Genomic DNA, 21,006 nt, shown 5'->3' with positions numbered 1-21,006 from the left:
TGGGATTTGGAGTAAGAGGTCATGGGTTCAAATCCTGGCTCCGCCACATGTCTACTGTGTGACCTTCGGCAAGTCACTTAACTTCTTGGAGCCTGTTACCTCATCTGTAAAATGGGGATTAAGACTGTGAGCCCCACGTGGGGCAACCTGATCACTTTGTATCCCCCCCCAGCGCTTAGAACAGTACTTTGCGCATAGTAAGCGCTTAACAAATGCCAACATTATTATTATTATTATTATCTACCCCAGCTTAGAACAGTTCTTGGCACATAGTAAGAGATTAACAATTAGCACAGTTATTATTATTATCATTACAGTCACCTCATCTGTAAAAGGGGGATTAAGACAGTGAGCCCCATGTGGGACAGGGACTGGGTTATCTTGGACCTACTTATTGGACTAGTTATATGGACGTGCTTATCTTCTATCCCCCCTCGTCCCCCTCTCCATCCCCCCCATCTTACCTCCTTCCCTTCCCCACAGCACCTGTATATATGTATATATGTTTGTACATATTTATTACTCTATTTATTTATTTATTTTACTTGTACATATCTATTCTATTTATTTTATTTTGTTAGTACATTTGGTTTTGTTCTCCGTCTCCCCCTTTTAGACCGTGAGCCCACCGTTGGGTAGGGACCGTCTCTATATGTTGCCAACTTGGACTTCCCAAGCGCTAAGTCCAGTGCTCTGCCCACAGTAAGCGCTCAATAAATACGATTGATTGATTGATTGATTGATTCTATCTACCCCAGCTTAGAACAGTTCTTGGCACATAGTAAGAGATTAACAATTAGCACGGTTATTATTATTCTCACTGCAGACGAGGGAACTGAGGCCCAGAGAAGCCACCTGCCCAAGGTCACCCAGCAGAGAATCAATCAGTCAATCAGTCGTATTTATTGAGCGCTTACTGTGTGCAGAGCACTGGACTAGTACTACTCCGTACTACTCTGTACTGTACAGAGAAGTGGCGGAGCTGGGATTAGAACCCAGATCCTTCTGGCTCCGAGGCCGGGGTTCAATAGGCCGCACAGGATGGGGAGAGAGTCGAGGGGGGAAGATGAGGTCTGAGGATGGGGGAGCCTGAGTGAGGGCCCGTGCCCGGGGGAGGCCGGCAGACTCCTTTTAGACTCCTTTTAGACTGTGAGCCCACTGTTGGGTAGGGACCGTCTCTCTGTGTTGCCAACTTGGACTTCCCAAGCGCTTAGTCCAGTGCTCTGCACACAGTAAGCGCTCAATAAATACGATTGATGATGATGACTTCCTTAGCCGGGTCACCCACTGCCCTTCCTGCCACGGCTGGAACGCTGGGATCCGCTCTCAATCAATCAATCAATCGAATTTATTGAGCGCTTACTGTGCGCAGAGCACTGGACTAAGCGCTTGGGAAGTACAAGATGGCAACGTAGAGAGACGGTCCCTACCCAACAGTGGGCTCACAGTCTAAAAGGGGGAGACAGAGAACAAAACCAAACGTACTAACAAAATAAAATCAATAGAGTAAATAGAATTATTATTAGGGCTAGTACGTACTAGAGAATTCAGAGTGTAGCGTAATCTTATGCTCTTTATCACTGTAAATATTTTTGCATCTCCCCTATTAGAAGCCCCTTGTCATCATCATCATCATCAATCGTATTTATTGAGCGCTTACTGTGTGCAGAGCACTGTACTAAGCGCTTGGGAAGTCCAAGTTGGCAACATCTAGAGACAGTCCCTACCCAACAACGGGCTCACAGTCTAAAAGGGGGAGACAGAGAACAAAACCAAACTTACTAACAAAATAAAATAAATAGAATAGATATGTACAAGTAAAATAAATAAATAGAGTAATAAATCTGTACAAACATCTATGCAGGTGCTGTGGGGAAGGGAAGGAGGTAAGATGGGCGGGATGGAGAGGGGGACGAGGGGGAGAGGAAGGAAGGGGCTCAGTCTGGGAAGACCTTCTGGAGGAGGATAATGATAATAATGGCATTTATTAAGCACTTACTATGTGCAAAGCACTGTTCTAAGCGCTGGGGAGGTTGCAAGGTTATCAGGTTGTCCCACAGGGAGCTCACAGTCTTAATCCCCATTTTCCAGATGAGGTAACTGAGGCACAGAGAAGTTAAATGACTTGCCCAAAGTCCCTTGTGAACAGGGACTGTGTCTTTTCTTGTCCTCGGCTCTCCTTGTCGCGCCGGGCAGGGCCTAACACCTGCTTCTTCGGAAACACGTTGCGCTCAACGCCCTTCCTCGCTTTGACAAGATCTGTGGTGCTGGGGCGAGGCCCAGAGGAGAGGCTGCATAATTATGGTGTTTGCGAAACGCTTCCTCAGGCACCGTACTGAGCGCTGAAGTGGATACACGCTAATCGGGTGCGTTCATTCATTCAGTCGTATTTATTGAGCGCTTACTGTGTGCAGAGCACTGGACTAAGCGCTTGGGAAGTCCAAGTTGGCAACCTATAGAGACGGTCCCTACCCAACAGTGGGCTCACAGTCTAGAAGTGGCTCTGCCACTTCAATCAATCAATCAGTCGTATTTATTGAGCGCTTACTATGTGCAGAGCACTGGACTAAGCGCTTGGGAAGTACAAATTGACAACATATAGAGACAGTCCCTACCCAACAGTGGGCTTACGGTCTAAAAGGGGGAGACAGAGAACAAAACCAAACCTGTGTGACTTTGGGCAAGTCACTTAACTTCTCTGGGCCTCAGTTCCCTCATCTGTAAAATGGGGATTAAGACTGTGAGCCCCCTTGGGACAACCTAATCACCTTGTGACCTCCTCAGCGCTTAGAACAGTGCTTTTCACATAGTAAGCGCTTAATAAATGCCATTATTATTATTATTATTATTATTAGAAGGTGGGCTCACAGTCTAGAAGAAGGGTTGGACACAGTCCCTGTCCCACATGGGGCTCACAGTCTCAATCCCTATTTTGCAGATGAGGTAACTGCGGCCCAGAGAATCAATCAATCAATCAATCGTATTTATTGAGCGCTTACTGTGTGCAGAGCACTGGACTAAGCTCTTGGGAAGTCCAAGTTGGCAACATATAGAGACGGTCCCTACCCAACAGTGGGCTCACAGTCTAGAAGGGGGAGACAGAGAACAAAACCAAACATATTAGCAAAATAAAATAAAATAAATAGAATAGATATGTACAAGTAAAATAAATAGAGTAATAAATATGTACAAACATATATACAGAAGAGAATGGAAAAACAGGAAAGGAGGGCTTAGTCTGGGAAGGCTTCTTGGAGGAGATGGGCCTTCAGTGAAATGGAGAATAAGACTGTGAGCCCCCCGTGGGACAACCTGATCACCTTGTAACCTCCCCAGCGCCTAGAACAGTGCCTTGCACATAGTAAGCGCTTCATAAATGCCATCATTATTATTAGTAGTAGTAGTAAGCGCTTAAATCCCCCCCCAAAACAAACCAAAAAGCAGTCCTGTGTGGCTTTCAATGACCAGGGGGGTGCTCAGCCCCTCCTCTACTTCTGGAGGCTGGTAGTGGGTCACAGCCAGCCTCATCATCATCATAATAATAATAATAATGGCATTTATTAAGCACTTACTATGTGCAAAGCACTGTTCTAAGCGCTGGGAAGGTTACAAGGTGATCAGGTTGTCCCACGGGGGGCTCCCAGTCTTAATCCCCATTTTGCAGATGAGGTAAACGAGGCCCAGAGAAGTGAAGTGACTTGCCCACAGTCACACAGCTGACAGCTGGCAGAGCCGGGATTTGAACCCATGACCTTCTGAGTCTCAGGCCCATGGTTTACCCACTCCACCTTGCTGCTCCCCGCAGCACGAGCTAGGGAGAGGCTGGGGCAGACGGGACCAAATGAGGAGGACAGCAAGGAGGAGGAGCAGGAAGAGGAGGTCAAACAGCAGGTCGCGTCCCTAAGAATGGCAGCGTGGCATCGGCGGGAACTCTTTCAGGGCAAGTCACTTCGTGTCTCTTGGCCTCAGTTGCCTCATCTGCAAAATGGGGATTAAGGTTATGAGCCCCATGTGGGAGAGGGACTGTGTCCAACCTTGATAAGCTTGTATCTAGCTTGTATCCTCAAAAATCTCCAGTGGCTACCAATCAATCTGCGCATCAGGCAGAAACTGCTCACCCTGGGCTTCAAGGCCGTCCATCCCCTGGCCCCCTCCTACCTCACCTCCCTTCTGTCCTTCTGCAGCCCAGCCCGCACCCTCTGCTCCTCCGCCACTAATCTCCTCACCGTTAGGCCTCGTTCTCGCCCGTCCCGCCATCGACCCCCGGTCCCCATCATCCCCCGGGCCTGGAATGCCCCCAATCCCTCTGCCCATCCGCCAAGCTCGCTCTCTTCCTCCCTTCAAGGCCCTACTGAGAGCTCACCTCCTCCAGGAGGCCTTCCCACACTCAGCCCCTTCCTTCCTCTCCCCCTCGTTCCCCTCTCCATCCCCCCATCTTACCTCCTTCCCTTCCCCACAGCACCTGTATATATGTGTATATGTTTGCACATATTCATTACTCTATTTATTTATTTTACTTGTACATATCTATTCTATTTATTTTATTTTGTTAGTATGTTTGGTTTTGTTCTCTGTCTCCCCCTTTTAGACTGTGAGCCCACTGTTGGGTAGGGACTGTCTCTAGATGTTGCCAATTTGCACTTCCCAAGCGCTTAGTACCGTGCTCTGCACGTAGTAAGCGCTCAATAAATACGATTGATGATGATCTACCCCAGCACTTAATACAGTGCTTGGCACGAAGTAAGTGCTTAACAGTAAGTGCTTCCTTCCTCTCCCCCTCGTCCCCCTCTCCATCCCCCGCATCTTACCTCCTTCCCTTCCCCACAGCACCTGTATAGATGTATATATGTTGGTACATATTTATTACTCTATTTATTTATTTATTTTACTTGTAACTTTTATTTTGTTAGTATGTTTGGTTTTGTTCTCTGTCTCCCCCTTCTAGACTGTGAGCCCACTGTTGGGTAGGGACTGTCTCTATATGTTGCCAGCTTGTACTTCCCAAGCGCTTAATACAGTGCTCTGCACACAGTAAGCGCTCAATAAATACGATTGATTGATTGATTGATTAACAGATAGCCTCAAAAAAACCCAACCTCTCAAAAGGCCCTCTGTCCCAACCCCTCTCCCTCAGGCGATTAAAGCCTCAGCCCCATGTCCCTCTATTTCTTGGAGGGGTAGGAGCCCCAGGGAAGATGGTGTGAAGCCTTTATCTCTAGAATCAAATCCTCCTGGCACCTTGACTCCCTCCACTCTCCACCCACCCCCAACCCATTCATTCATCCATTCATTCAATCGTATTTATTGAGCGCTTACTGTGTGCAGAGCACTGGACTAAGCGCTTGGGAAGTCCAAGTTGGCAACAGATAGAGACGGTCCCCACCCGACAGCGGGCTCACAGGCTAGAAGGGGGCGGCAGACAACAAAACATATTAACAAAATAGAATAAATAGAATGAATGTGTAGAAGATAAATAAATGTGTACAAACATATATACATATATTCACTCATTCAATGGTATTGATTGAGCGCTTACTGTGTGCAGAGCACTGTACTAAGCGCTTGGGAAGTCCAAGTTGGCAACAGATAGAGACGGTCCCCACCCAACAGCGGGCTCACAGTCTAGAAGGGGGCGGCAGACAACAGAACATATTAACAAAATAGAATAAATAGAATAAGTATGTAGAAGATAAATAAATGTGTACAAACATATATACATATATTCACTCATTCAATCATATTGATTGAGCGCTTACTGCGTGCAGAGCACTGGACTAAGCGCTTGGGAAGTCCAAGTTGGCAACATCTAGAGACGGTCCCCACCCAACAGCGGGCTCACAGTCTAGAAGGGGGTGAGAGACAACAAAACATATTAACAAAATAGAATATGTAGAAGATAAATAAATGTGTACAAACATATATACATATATTCACTCATTCAATCGTATTGATTGAGCGCTTACTGCGTGCAGAGCACTGGACTAAGCGCTTGGGAAGTCCAAGTTGGCAACATCTAGAGATGGTCCCTACCCAACAGCGGGCCCACAGTCTAGAAGGGGGTGAGAGACAACAAAACATATTAACAAAATAGAATATGTAGAAGATAAATAAATGTGTACAAACATATATACATATATTCACTCATTCAGTCGTATTTATTGAGCGCTTACTGTGTGCAGAGCACTGGACTAAGCGCTTGGGAAGTCTAAGTTGGCAACATCTAGAGACGGTCCCTACCCAACAGCAGGCTCACAGTCTAGATGGGGGTGAAAGACAACAAAACATACTAACAAAATAGAATAAGTAGAATAAATATGTACAAGTAAGATAAATATGTACAAACATATATACATATGCAGCGGCCCTGTCATTTATGTAGCCCTGTCATACGTGCAACCTTGGACTTCACCGGGGCCAAGGATGGCTATCAGGACGGGTTCACGCCCCCGCAAACCCACGACCAACCCAAGGCCACTCACAACCCTCCTGTCACTGAGCTTTATTTGTACGTATTTATTCTATTTATTTTATTTTGTTAATATGAAGATGGTGTGAAGCCTTTATCTCTAGAATCAAATCCTCCTGGCACCTTGACTCCCTCCACTTTCCACCCACCCCTCCTATCACTGAGCACTGAGCTTTATTTGTACATATTTATTCTATTTCTCTTATTTTATTAATATGAAGATGGTGTGAAGCCTTTATCTCTAGAATCAAATCCTCCTGGCACCTTGACTCCCTCCACTTTCCACCCACCCCTCCTGTCACTGAGCACTGAGCTTTATTTGTACGTATTTATTCTATTTATTTTATTCTGTTAATATGAAGATGGTGCGAAGCCTTTATCTCTAGAATCAAATCCTCCTGGCACCTTGACTCCCTCCACTTTCCACCCACCCCTCCTGTCACCGAGCACTGAGCTTTATTTGTACGTATTTATTCTATTTATTTTATTTTGTTAATATGAAGATGGTGTGAAGCCTTTATCTCTAGAATCAAATCCTCCTGGCACCTTGACTCCCTCCACTTTCCACCCACCCCTCCTGTCACCGAGCACTGAGCTTTATTTGTACGTATTTATTCTATTTATTTTATTTTGTTAATATGAAGATGGTGTGAAGCCTTTATCTCTAGAATCAAATCCTCCTGGCACCTTGACTCCCTCCACTTTCCACCCACCCGTCCCGTCACTGAACACTGAGCTTTATTTGTACGTATTTATTCTATTTATTTTATTTTGTTAAGATGTTTAGTTTCGTTGTCCATCTCCCCCCTCTAGACTGTGAGCCCGCTGATGGGTAGGGACCGTCTCTAGATGTTGCCAACTTGGACTTCCCAAGCGCTTAGTACGGTGTCCTGCACACTGTAAGCGCTCAATAAATACGATTGAATAAAAATAATGATAATAATAATAATGATGGCATTTGTTAAGCGCTTACTATGTGCAAAGCACCGTTCTAAGCACTGGGGGGGGGGGAGATACAAGGTGATCAGGTTGTCCCACGTGGGGCTTACAGTCATCATCCCCATTTTACTGATGGGGTAACTGAGGCTCCAAGAATAATAATAATAATAATAATGGTATTTGTCAAGCACTTACTATGTGCAAAGCGCTGTTCTAAGCACTGGGGAGGTTACAAGGTGATCAGGTTGTCCCACGAGGGGCTCACAGTTTTCATCCCCATTTTACAGATGAGGTAACTGAGGCACAGAGAAGTGAAGTAACTTGCCCAAGGTCACACAGCAGACATGTGGCGGAGCCGGGACTCGAACCCATGACCTCTGACTCCAAAGCCCGGGCTCTTTCCACTGAGCCACGCTGCTTCTCTAATGAATGAACCTGGAATGCAGAGCGGGCTGGCTCAGAGTAAAGAGCCCTGGCTTTGGAGTCAGAGGTCGTGGGTTCAAATCCCGGCTCCGCCACCTGTCAGCTGGGTGACTTTGGACAAGTCACTGCACTTCTCTGGGCCTCAGTTCCCTCATCTGTAAAATGGGGATTAAAACCGTGAGCCCCCCGTGGGACCACCTGATCACCTTGTAACCTCCCCAGCACTTAGAACAGTGCTCTGCACATAGTAAGCGCTTAACAAATGCCATCATTGTTATTATTATTATTATTATTATTATTTGGTTCTGGGTCCGCAGCAGACAAGTGGCAGAGTGAGCCCACTTGTGGGTAGGGACTGTCTCTATATGTTGCCAACTTGGACTTCCCAAGCGCTTAGTACAGTGCTCTGCACACGGTAAGCGCTCAATAAATACGATTGATGATGATGATGATGATGATGCCCAGCTTTCTTAGATTGCTAAGATGTGCCCACCCTTCTTAGATCGGGTGCTGGGTTCAAGAGCGGGCCCGCCCTGGTCTCCGGGCCCCCACTCCCTACTTCCTCCCCACTCCACGGCCGGTCAGGTGGAGAGGCAAGTGTCAAGCACTTGCACAAGTACAATGATTGATTGAATCTTCATCCTTTCTGGATGGTTCCACTTAGTATTGGAGAAGCAGCGTGGCTCAGTGGAAAGAGCCCGGGCTTTGGAGTCAGAGGTCATGGGTTCAAATCCCGGCTCCGCCAACTGTCAGCTGGGTGACTTTGGGCAAGTCGCTTCACTTCTCTTTGCCTCAGTTCCCTCATCTGGAAAATGGGGATGAAGACTGTGAGCCCCCCGTGGGACCACCTGATCACCTTGTAACCTCCCCAGCGCTTAGAACAGTGCTTTGCACGAAGTAAGCGCTTCATAAATGCCGTTATTATTGTTATTATGCAGGGCAAGCGGCACAGGTCATGGGTTCTAATTCCGGCTCCGCCTCATGTCTGCTGTGGGGCCGTGGGCAAGTCACTTCATTTATGTTGCCAACTTGTACTTCCCAAGCGCTTAGTACAGTGCTCTGCACACAGTAAGCGCTCAATAAATGCGATTGATTGATTGATTCTCAGTGCCTCAGTTACCTCATCTGGAAATTGGGGATTGAGCCTGTGAGCCCCACGTGCCCGCTTTTGGATAGGGACTCTCTCTGTGTGTTGCCGACTTGTACTTCCCAAGCGCTTAGTACAGTGCTCTGCACACAGTAAGCGCTCAATAAATACGATAGATTTATTGATTGATTCTCAGTGCCTCCGTTACCTCATCTGGAAAATGGGGATTGAGCCTGTGAGCCCCACGTGCCCACTGTTGGGTAGGGACCGTCTCTATATGTTGCCGACTTGGACTTCCCAAGCACTTAGTCCAGTGCTGTGCACACAGTAAGCGCTCAATAAATGATTGAATGAATGCTCTGCAAACAATAAGCACTCAATAAATAGGATTGAATGAATGAATGAATAATAATAATAATAATGGCATTTATTAAGTGCTTACTATGTGCAAAGCACTGTTCTAAGCGCTGGGGAGGTTACAGGGTGATCAGGTTGTCCCACGGGGGGGGCTCACAGTCTTCATCCCCATTTTACAGATGAGGGAACTGAGGCCCAGAGAGGTGACTTGCCCCAAATCACACGGCTGACAATCGGCGGAGCCAGGATTTGAAGCCATGACCTCCGACTCCAAAGCCCGGGCTCTTACTATACTTACTGTGTCCCATGGTGGGGCTCACAGTCTTAATCCCCATTTTCCAGATGAGGTCACTGAGGCCCAGAGAAGTGAAGTGACTTGCCCAAAGTCCCACAGCTGACAATTGGCGGAGCCGGGTTTTGAACCCATGACCTCCGACTCCAAAGCCCGGGCTCTTTCCACTGAGCCACACTGCTTCTTCATCCATTAGGCCGTGCTGCTTCCCTATTTTGTTTTTATGGCATTTATTAAGCACTTACTATGTGCAAGGCACTGTTCTAAGCGCTCGGGAGGTTACAAGGTGATCAGGTTGTCCCATGGGGGGTTTACAGTCTTCATCCCCATTTTACAGATGAGGGAACTGAGGCACAGAGAAGTTAAGTAATAATAATAATAATGGCATTTATTAAGCGCTTACTATGTGCAAGGCACTGTTCTAAGTGCTGGGGAGGTTACAAGGTGATCAGGTTGTCCCATGGTGGGGCTTACAGTCTTCATCCCCATTTTACAGATGAGGTAACTGAGGCACAGAGAAGTTAATAATAATCATAATAATGGCATTTATTAAGCGCTTACTGTGTAGAAGGCACTGTTCTAAGCACTGGGGAGGTTACAAGGTGATCAGGTTGTCCCACGGTGGGGCTTACAGTCTTCATCCCCATTTTACAGATGAGGTAACTGAGGCACAGAGAAGTTGTTATAATAATAATAATAATAATGGCATTTATTAAGCGCTTACTATGTGCAAGGCACTGTTCTAAGCGCTGGGGAGGTTGCAAGGTGATCAGGTTGTCCCATGGTGGGGCTTACAGTCTTAATCCCCATTTTACAGATGAGGTAACTGAGGCACAGAGAAGTTAAGTAATAATAATAATAATGATGACATTTATTAAGCGCTTACTATGTGCAAGGCACTGTTCTAAGCGCTGGGGAGGTTACAAGGTGATCAGGTTGTCCCACGGGGGGGCTTACAGTCTTCATCCCCATTTTACAGATGAGGTCACTGAGGCACAGAGAAGTTAAGTAATAATAATAATAATGGCATTTATTAAGCGCTTACTATGTGCAAGGCACTGTTCTAAGTGCTGGGGTGGTTACAAGGTGATCAGGTTGTCCCATGGTGGGGCTTACAGTCTTCATCCCCATTTTACAGATGAGGTAACTGAGGCACAGAGAAGATAATAATAATAATAATAATAATAATAATAATGGCATTTATTAAGCGCTTATTATGTTCAAGGCACTGTTCTAAGCGCTAGGGAGGTTACAAGGTGATCAAGTTGTTCCACTTGGGGCTCACAGTCTTAATTCCCATTTTACAGATGAGGTAACTGAGGCACAGAGAAGTTAAGTAATAATAATAATAATGGCATTTATTAAGTGCTTACTATGTGCAAGGCACTGTTCTAAGCGCTGGGGAGGTTACAAGGTGATCAGGTTGTCCCTTGGGGGGGCTTACAGTCTTCATCCCCATTTTACAGATGAGGTAACTGAGGCACAGAGAAGTTAAGTAATAATAATAATAAAGGCATTTGTTAAGTGCTTACTATGTTCAATGCACTGTTCTAAGCGCTGGGGAGGTTACAAGGTGATCAGGTTGTCCCACGTGGGGCTCCCAGTCTTAATCCCCATTTTCCAGATGAGGGAACTGAGGCCCAGAGAAGTGAAGTGACTTGCCCAAAGTCCCACAGCTGCCAATTGGTGGAGCTGGGATTTGAACCCATGACCTCCGACCCCAAAGCCCGGGCTCTTTCCACTGAGCCACGCTGCTTCTTCATCCATTAGGGCATGCTGCTTCCTTATTTTTTTTATGACATTTATTAAGCACTTACTATGTGCAAAGCACTGTTCTAAGTGCTTGGGAGGTTACAAGGTGATCTGGTTGTCCCATGGCGGGGCGTACAGTCTTCATCCCCATTTTACAGATGAGGTAACTGAGGCACAGAGAAGTTAATAATAATAATAATAATAATAATAATAATAATAATGGCATTTATTAAGTGCTTACTTGTTCAAGGCACTGTTCTAAGTGCTGGGGAGGTTACAAGGTGATCAGGTTGTCCCACGTGGGGCTCCCAGTCTTAATCCCCATTTTCCAGATGAGGGAACTGAGGCTCAGAGAAGTGAAGTGACTGGCCCAAAGTCCCACAGCTGCCAATTGGCGGAGCCAGGATTTGAACCCATGACCTCCGACCCTAAAGCCCAGGCTCTTTCCACTGAGCCACACTGCTTCTTCATCCATTAGGCCGTGCCGCTTCCCTATTTTTTTTATGGCATTTATTAAGCACTTACTATGTGCAGAGCACTGTTCTAAGCGCTGAGGTTGTCCCACGGGGTTGGGGTGGGGGGGGTCACAATCTTCATCCCCATTTTCCAGATGAGGTCACTGAGGCCCAGAGAAGTGAAGTGACTTGCCCAAAGTCCCACAGCTGCCAACTGGCGGAGTCAGGATTTGAACCCATGACCTCCGACCCCAAAGCCCGGGCTCTTTCCACCGAACCACACCGCTTCTTCATCCATTAGTCCGTGCTGCTTCCCTATTTTTTTTATGGCATTTATTAAGCACTTACTATGTGCAGGGCACTGTTCTAAGCACTGGGGAGATTACAAGGTGATCAGGTTGTCCCACGGGGGGGCTTACAGTCTTCATCCCCATTTTACAGTTGAGGTAACTGAGGCACAGAGAAGTTGTTATAATAATAATAATAATGATAATAATGGCATTTATTAAGCGCTTACTATGTGCAAGGCACTGTTCTAAGCACTGGGGAGGTTACAAGGTGATCAGGTTGTCCCACGGGGGGGCTTACAGTCTTCATCCCCATTTTACAGATGAGGGATCTGAGGCACAGAGAAGTTAAGTAATAATAATAATAATGGCATTTATTAAGCACTTACTATGTGCAAGGCACTGTTCTAAGTGCTGGGGAGGTTGCAAGGTGATCAGGTTGTCCCATGGTGGGGCTTACAGTCTTCATCCCCATTTTACAGATGAGGTAACTGAGGCACAGAGAAGTTAAGTACTAATAATAATAATAATGGCATTTATTAAGCGCTTACTATGTGCAAGGCACTGTTCTAAGCGCTGGGGAGGTTGCAAGGTGATCAGGTTGTCCCACGGGGGGCTCACAGTCTTCATCCCCATTTTCCAGATGAGGTCACTGAGGCCCAGAGAAGTGAAGCGACTTGCCCAAAGTCCCACAGCTGCCAAGTGGCGGAGCCGGGATTTGAACCCATGACCTCCGACTCCAAAGCCCGGGCTCTTTCCACTGAGCCACACTGCTTCTTCATCCATTAGGCTGTGCTGCTTCCCTATTTTGTTTTTATGGCATTTATTAAGTACTTACTCTGTGCAAGGCACTGTTCTAAGTGCTGGGGAGGTTGCAAGGTGATCAGGTTGTCCCATGGTGGGGCTTACAGTCTTCATCCCCATTTTACAGATGAGGTAACTGAGGCACAGAGAAGTTAAGTACTAATAATAATAATAATGGCATTTATTAAGCGCTTACTATGTGCAAGGCACTGTTCTAAGCGCTGGGGAGGTTACAAGGTGATCAGGTTGTCCCACGGGGGGGCTTACAGTCTTCATCCCCATTTTACAGATGAGGTAACTGAGGCACAGAGAAGTTAAGTAATAATAATAATAAAGGCATTTATTAAGCGCTTACTATGTGCAAGGCACTGTTCTAAGCGCTGGGGGGGATACAAGGTGATCAGGTTGTCCCACGTGGGGCTCCCAGTCTTCATCCCCATTTTCCAGATGAGGTCACTGAGGCCCAGAGAAGTGAAGCGACTTGCCCAAAGTCCCCCAGCTACCAAGTGGCGGAGCCGGGATTTGAACCCATGACTTCCGACCCCATGGCTTCCGACCTCTTGCCACCGAGCCACGCCGCTTCTTCATCCATTAGGCTGTGCCGCTTCCCTATTTTTTTTATGGCGTTTATTAAGCACTTACTATGTGCAGAGCACTGTTCTAAGCTCTGAGGTTGTCCCACGGGGTGGGGGGGTCACAATCTTCATCCCCATTTTCCAGATGAGGTCACTGAGGCCCAGAGAAGTGAAGCAACTCGCCCAAAGTCCCCCAGCTGCCAAGTGGTGGAGCCGGGATTTGAACCCAGGACCTCCGACTCCAAAGCCCGGGCTCTTTCCACTGAGCCACACTGCTTCTTCATCCATTAGGCCGTGCTGCTTCCCTATTCTTTTTATGGCATTTATTAAGCACTTACTATGTGCAGAGCACTGTTCTAAGTGCTCGGGGGGTTACAAGGTGATCAGGTTGTCCCACGGGGGGGCTTACAGTCTTCATCCCCATTTTACAGTTGAGGTAACTGAGGCATAGAGAAGTTGTTATAATAATAATAATAATAATGGCATTTATTAAGCGCTTACTGTGTAGAAGGCACTGTTCTAAGCGCTGGGGAGGTTACAAGGTGATCAGGTTGTCCCACGGGGGGGCTTACAGTCTTCATCCCCATTTTACAGTTGAGGTAACTGAGGCATAGAGAGGTTGTTATAATAATAATAATAATAATGGCATTTATTAAGCGCTTACTGTGTAGAAGGCACTGTTCTAAGCGCTGGGGAGGTTACAAGGTGATCAGGTTGTCCCACGGGGGGGCTTACAGTCTTCATCCCCATTTTCCAGATGAGGGAACTGAGGCCCAGAGAAGTGAAGCGACTCGCCCAAAGTCGCACAGCTGCCAAGTGGCAGAGCCGGGATTTGAACCCATGACCTCCGACCCCAAAGCCCGGGCTGTTGCCACTGAGGCCGCTTGGCAGGGCCTCCGGTCCTCCGGGGGTGGGGCAGTGGGGTGACTCTCGGCTCCCAGTTGCCATTGGCCCATCCTTCCCCTCCCCAGACCGTGCCTGCTAGTTCCCTTTCACCCAGTGGGCAGCGGCGCCAGGGCTCGGCATGTGATGGACGCCCCCGAGGACCTTGGCAGGGAGGGCCGCTCACCCGCCCTCCCAACCTCCCTCCTGCCCATCAGCTGTCAGGGGCGCGGGGGTGGAAACTGCTCCGGGTTGCCAACCGGAACGACGCATTCCGGCTCCTCTGTTACTTTCATTCACTCGGTCGTATTTATTGAGCGCTTACCGGGTGCGGAGCACTGGACTAAGCGCTTGGAAAGTCCAAGTTGGCAACATCTAGAGACGGCCCCTACCCAACAGCGGGCTCACAGTCTAGAAGGGGGAGACAGACAACCAAACCAAACATGTTGACAAAATAAAATAGAATAGAATAAATATGGACAAAGAAAATAGAGTCATAAATACGTACAAACTTATATACATATTCATTCATTCAATCGTATTCGTTGAGCGCTTACTGGGTGCAGAGCACTGTACTAAGCGCTTGGGAAGTCCAAGTTGGCAACACATAGAGATGGGCCCTACCCAACAGCGGGCTCACAGACTAGAAGGGGGAGACATACAGGAAAACAAAACATATTAACAAAATAAAATAGAGTAAATATGTACAAATAAAATAGAGTAATAAATACATACATATATAGATATTCATTCATTCAATCGTATTCATTGAGCGCTTACTGTGTGCAGAGCACTGTACTAAGCGCTTGGGAAGTCCAAGTTGGCAACATATAGAGATGGTCCCTACCCAACAGCAGGCTCACAGTCTAGAAGGGGGAGACAGACAACAAAACCAAACATATTAACAAAATAAAATAGAGTAAATATGTACAAATAAAATAGAGTAATAAATACATACATATATACATAGTCATTCATTCAATCGTATTCATTGAGCGCTTACTGGGTGCAGAGCACTGTACTAAGCGCTTGGGAAGTCCAAGTTGGCAACATCTAGAGACGGTCCCTACCCAACAGTGGGCTCACAGTCTAGAAGGGGGAGGCAGAGAACAAAACAAAACATATTAACAAAATAAAATAAATAGAATAAATATGTACAAATGAAATAGAGTAATAAATATGTACAAACATATATACATATTCATTCATTCATTCAATCGTATTCATTGAGCGCTTACTGGGTGCAGAGCACTGGACTAAGCGCTTGGGAAGTCCAAGTTGGCAACATATAGAGATGGGCCCTACCCAACAGCGGGCTCACAGACTAGAAGGGGGAGACATACAGGAAAACAAAACATATTAACAAAATAAAATAAATAGAATAAATATGGACAAATAAAATAGAGCAATAAATACGTACAAACATATACACACATATTCATTCATTCACTCTATCGTATTCATGGAGCGCTTACTGTGTGCAGAGCACTGTACTAAGTGCTTGGGAAGTACAAGTTGGCAACATACAGAGACGGTCCCTACCCAACAGCGGGCTCACAGTCTAGAAGGGGGAGACAGACGACAAAACAAAACATATTCACAAAATAAAATAAATAGAATAAATATGGACGAGGAAAATAGAGTAATAAATACGTACAAATATATATACATATTCATTCATTCATTCAATCGTATTCATTGAGCGCTTACTGTGTGCAGAGCACTGGACTCAGCGCTTGGGAAGTCCAAGTTGGCAACATCTAGAGACGGTCCCTACCCACCAGCGGGCTCACAGTCTAGAAGGGGGGGACAGACAACAAAACAAAACATAGTAACAAAATAAAATAGAATAAATATGTACAAATGAAATAGAGTAATAAATATGTACAAACATGTATACATATTCATTCATTCATTCATTCAGTCGTATTCATTGAGCGCTTACTGTGTGCAGAGCACTGTACTAACTGCTTGGAAAGTCCAAGTTGGCAACATCTAGAGACGGTCGCTACCCAACAGCAGGCTCACAGTCTAGAAGGGGGAGACAGACAACATAACAAAACATATTAACAAAATAAAAGAAATAGAATAAATATGGACAAATAAGAGTAATAAATACGTACAAACATATATACATATTCATTCATTCATTCACTCAATCGTATTTCTTGAGTGTTGACTGTGTGCAGAGCACTGTACTAAGCGCTTGGGAAGTCCAAGCTGGCAACATCTAGAGACGGTCCCTACCCAACAGCGGGCTCACGGTCTAGAAGGGGGAGACAGGCAACCAAACAAAACATATTAACAAAATAAAATAGGTAGACTAGTAAATATGTACAAGTAAAATAAACAGTGATCACCTTGTAACCTCCCCAGCGCTTAGAACAGTGCTTTGCACATAGTAAGCGCTTAATAAATGCTATCATTATTATTATAATAAATCTGTACAAACATTCATTCATTCATTGTCGTACAGTGCTCTGCACACAGTAAGCTCTCCATAAATACGACTGATTGATTGCCAAGGTGCTCCGCACACAGTAAGCGCTTGATAAATACGATTGATTGATTGCCAAGGTGCTCCGCACACAGTAAGCGCTCGATAAATACGATTGATTGATTGCCAAGGTGCTCCGCACACAGTAAGCGCTCGATAAATACGATTGATTGATTGCCAAGGTGCTCCGCACACAGTAAGCGCTCGATAAATACGATTGATTGATTGCCAAGGTGCTCCGCACACAGTAAGCGCTCAATAAATACGATTGATTGCTTGCCAGGGTGCTCCGCACACAGTAAGCGCTCGATAAATACGATTGATTGATTGCCAGGGTGCTCCGCACACAGTAAGCGCTCGATAAATACGATTGATTGATTGCCAGGGTGCTCCGCACACAGTAAGCGCTCGATAAATACGATTGATTGATTGCCAGGGTGCTCCGCACACAGTAAGCGCTCGATAAATACGATTGATTGATTGCCAAGGTGCTCCGCACACAGTAAGCGCTCGATAAATACGATTGATTGATTGCCAAGGTGCTCCGCACACAGTAAGCGCTCAATAAATACGATTGATTGATTGCCAGGGTGCTCCGCACACAGTAAGCGCTCGATAAATATGATTGATTGATTGCCAGGGTGCTCCGCACACAGTAAGCGCTCGATAAATACGATTGATTGATTGCCAAGGTGCTCCGCACACAGTAAGCGCTCGGTAAATATGATTGATTGCCAAGGTGCTCCGCACACAGTAAGTGCTCGATAAATACGAATGATTGCCAAGGTGCTCCGCACACAGTAAGCGCTCGATAAATACGATTGATTGATTGCCAGGGTGCTCCGCAAACAGTAAGCGCTCGATAAATACGATTGATTGATTGCCAAGGTGCTCCGCACACAGTAAGCGCTCAATAAATACGATTGATTGATTGCCAGGGTGCTCCGCACACAGTAAGCGCTCGATAAATATGATTGATTGATTGCCAAGGTGCTCTGCACACAGTAAGCGCTCGATAAATACGATTGATTGATTGCCAGGGTGCTCCGCACACAGTAAGCGCTCGGTAAATATGATTGATTGCCAAGGTGCTCCGCACACAGTAAGTGCTCGATAAATACGAATGATTGCCAAGGTGCTCCGCACACAGTAAGCGCTCAATAAATACGATTGATTGATTGCCAAGGTGCTCTGCACACAGTAAGTGCTCGATAAATACGATTGATTGATTGCCAAGGTGCTCTGCACACAGTAAGCGCTCGGTAAATATGATTGATTGCCAAGGTGCTCTGCACACAGTAAGTGCTCGATAAATACGATTGATTGATTGCCAAGGTGCTCTGCACACAGTAAGCGCTCGGTAAATATGATTGATTGCCAAGGTGCTCCGCACACAGTAAGCGCTCAATAATTACGATTAAATGAACGAATGCCCGGCGTCAGGCTGGTTTGGATGGGCAGGGAGGCGTGGGGAGGGGTTGAAGCAGGGTCCTGCCCGCCGTGTGCCCACTCCGGCCTCGTCTCTCACGCCAACCCTGTTGTCTCCGCAGAGCGCGCCGAGGATCGGGCGGGCGGCCCACCGTGCCCGCGGGGACCATGCAGGCCCACGAGCTGTTCCGCCATGTGCGGCTGCCGGAGCTGGAAGACCTGCGGCAGTACTTGCGCGGCATCCCCGCCAACACGCTCATGGGCTTCGGGGCCTTCGCCGCCCTCACCACCTTCTGGTACGCCACCAGGCCCAAGGCCATCAAACCGCCCTGCGACCTGGCCATGCAGTCCGTGGAGATCGAGGTAGAGCGCGGGCTAGGGCCCGGGCATCGGCGGGTGGGTCGCTGAGGGGGCGGCGGGCCTCCCGTGTCGCCCACCCCTCCGGGAAAATCCCGGGTCTCACCCAGCTAATTCTTTCGGTCGTATCTATGGAGCGCCCGGGAAAATCCCGGGTCTGACCCAGCTAATTCATTCATTCGGTCGTGTTTATGGAGCACTTACTGCGTGCGGAGCACTGGACTGAGCGCTTGGGAAGTCCAAGTTGGCAACATCTGGAGACGGTCCCTACCCAACGGCGGGCTCACGGTCTAGAAGGGGGAGACGGAGATCAAAACATATTAACAGAATAAAATGAATAGAATAAATATGTACAAAGAAAATAGAGTAATAAATACATACAAATCAATCAATCAATCAATCGTATTTATTGAGCGCTTACTGCGTGCAGAGCACTGGACTAAGTGCTTGGGAAGTCCAAGCTGGCAACATATAGAGACGGTCCCTACCCAACGGCGGGCTCACAGTCTAGAAGGGGGAGACAGAGAACAAAACCAAACATACTAACAAAATAAAATGAATAGAATAAATATGTACAAAGAAAATAGAGTAATAAATACGTACAAATCAATCAATCAATCGTATTTATTGAGTACTTACTGTGTGCAGAGCACTGGACTAAGCGCTTGGGAAGAACAAGTTGGCAACATCTAGAGACGGTCCCTACCCAACAGCAGGCTCACGGTCTAGAAGGGAGAGACAGACAACAAAACAAAACATATTAACAGAATAAAATGAATAGAATAAATATGTACAAAGAAAATAGAGTAATACATACAAATCAATCAGTCAACCAGTTGTATTTATTGAGCGCTTACTGTGTGCAGAGCACTGGACTAAGCGCTTGGGAAGTCCAAGTTGGCAACATCTAGAGACGGTCCCTACCCAACAGTGGGCTCACAGTCTAGAAGGGGGAGACAGAGAACAAAACCAAACATACTAACAGAATAAAATGAATAGAATAAATATGTACAAAGAAAATAGAGTAATAAATACGTACAAATCAATCAATCAATCGTATTTATTGAGCGCTTACTGTGTGCAGAGCACTGGACTAAGCACTTGGGAAGTCCAAGTTGGCAACATCTAGAGACAGTCCCTACCCAACAGCGGGCTCACAGTCTAGAAGGGGGAGACAGAGATCAAAACATATTAACAGAATAAAATGAATAGAATAAATATGTACAAAGAAAATAGAGTAATAAATACGTACAAATCAATCCATCAATCGTATTTATTGAGCACTTACTGTGTGCAGAGCACTGGACTAAGCGCTTGGGAAGTCCAAGTTGGCAGCATCTGGAGACGGTCCCTACCCAACAGTGGGCTCACAGTCTAGAAGGGGGAGACAGAGATCAAAACAAAACGTATTAACAGAATAAAGTGAATAGAATAAATATGTACAAAGAAAATAGAGTAATAAATACATACAAATCAATCAGTCAATCAGTCGTATTTATTGAGTGATTACTGTGTGCAGAGCACTGTACTAAGCGCTTGGGAAGTCCAAGTCGTCAACATCTAGAGACGGTCCCGACCCAACAGCGGGCTCACAGTCTAGAAGGGGGAGACAGAGATCAAAACAAAACGTATTAACAGAATAAAATAAATAGAATAAATAGAATATTTATTCTAATAAATGAAATAAATAAATAAATAATTTATAAGTAATAATAATAAATAGAATATGTGCAAGTAAAATAAATAGAGTAATAAATACGTACAAATCAATCAATCAATCGTATTTATTGAGCGCTTACTGTGTGCAGAGCACTGGACTAAGCGCTTGGGAAGTCCAAGTTGGCAACATCTAGAGACGGTCCCTACCCAACAGTGGGCTCACAGTCTAGAAGTCTAGAATAGACAGTCTAGAATAATAATTATGGTACTTGCCCAAGGTCACACAGCAGACGTGGTGGAACGGAATTAGAACCCAGCACCTCCTGACCCTCAGGCCAAGGCTCTGACTACTAAAGCTCCCACCGTGGCTCAGTGGAAAGAGCCCGGGCTTGGGAGTCAGAGGTCAAGGGTTCAAATCCCGGCTCCGCCACTTGTCAGCTCTGCGACTTTGGGCAAGTCACTTCACTTCTCTGGGCCTCAGTTACCTCATCTGGAAAATGGGTTTTAAAAAAACTGTGAGCTCCCCGTGGAACAACCTGATCACCTTGTAACCGCCCCAGCGCTTAGAACAGTGCTTTGCACATACTAAGCGCTTAACAAATACCATTATTATTCCCTCCCCATCCCCCCCACCTTACCTCCTTCCCCTCCCCACAGCACCTGTATATATGTATATATGTTTGTACGTATTTATTACTCTATTTTTTTTATTTGTACATATTTATTCTATTTATTTTATTTTGTTA

At 46.1% G+C, this 21,006-nt stretch overlaps 1 protein-coding gene across 2 annotated transcripts in view; it reads left to right on the top strand.

Moving 5' to 3' along the window:
- ACSL1 (acyl-CoA synthetase long chain family member 1) overlaps positions 1 to 21,006 on the top strand; it is a 127,204-nt gene that overhangs the window by 30,551 nt on the left and 75,647 nt on the right. For both annotated transcript variants that reach the window (XM_038754967.1, XM_038754966.1), the window contains exon 2: positions 18,367 to 18,607. In XM_038754967.1, the coding sequence (XP_038610895.1) occupies positions 18,413 to 18,607 (195 nt within the window). In that variant the 5' untranslated portion in view covers positions 18,367 to 18,412. The remainder of the gene's footprint in view (positions 1 to 18,366; positions 18,608 to 21,006) is intronic.

Source organism: Tachyglossus aculeatus, chromosome 12 (genome assembly GCF_015852505.1).
Source record: "Tachyglossus aculeatus isolate mTacAcu1 chromosome 12, mTacAcu1.pri, whole genome shotgun sequence".
Taxonomy (NCBI): domain Eukaryota; kingdom Metazoa; phylum Chordata; class Mammalia; order Monotremata; family Tachyglossidae; genus Tachyglossus; species Tachyglossus aculeatus.
This window is presented reverse-complemented; position numbering and strand designations above follow the sequence as displayed.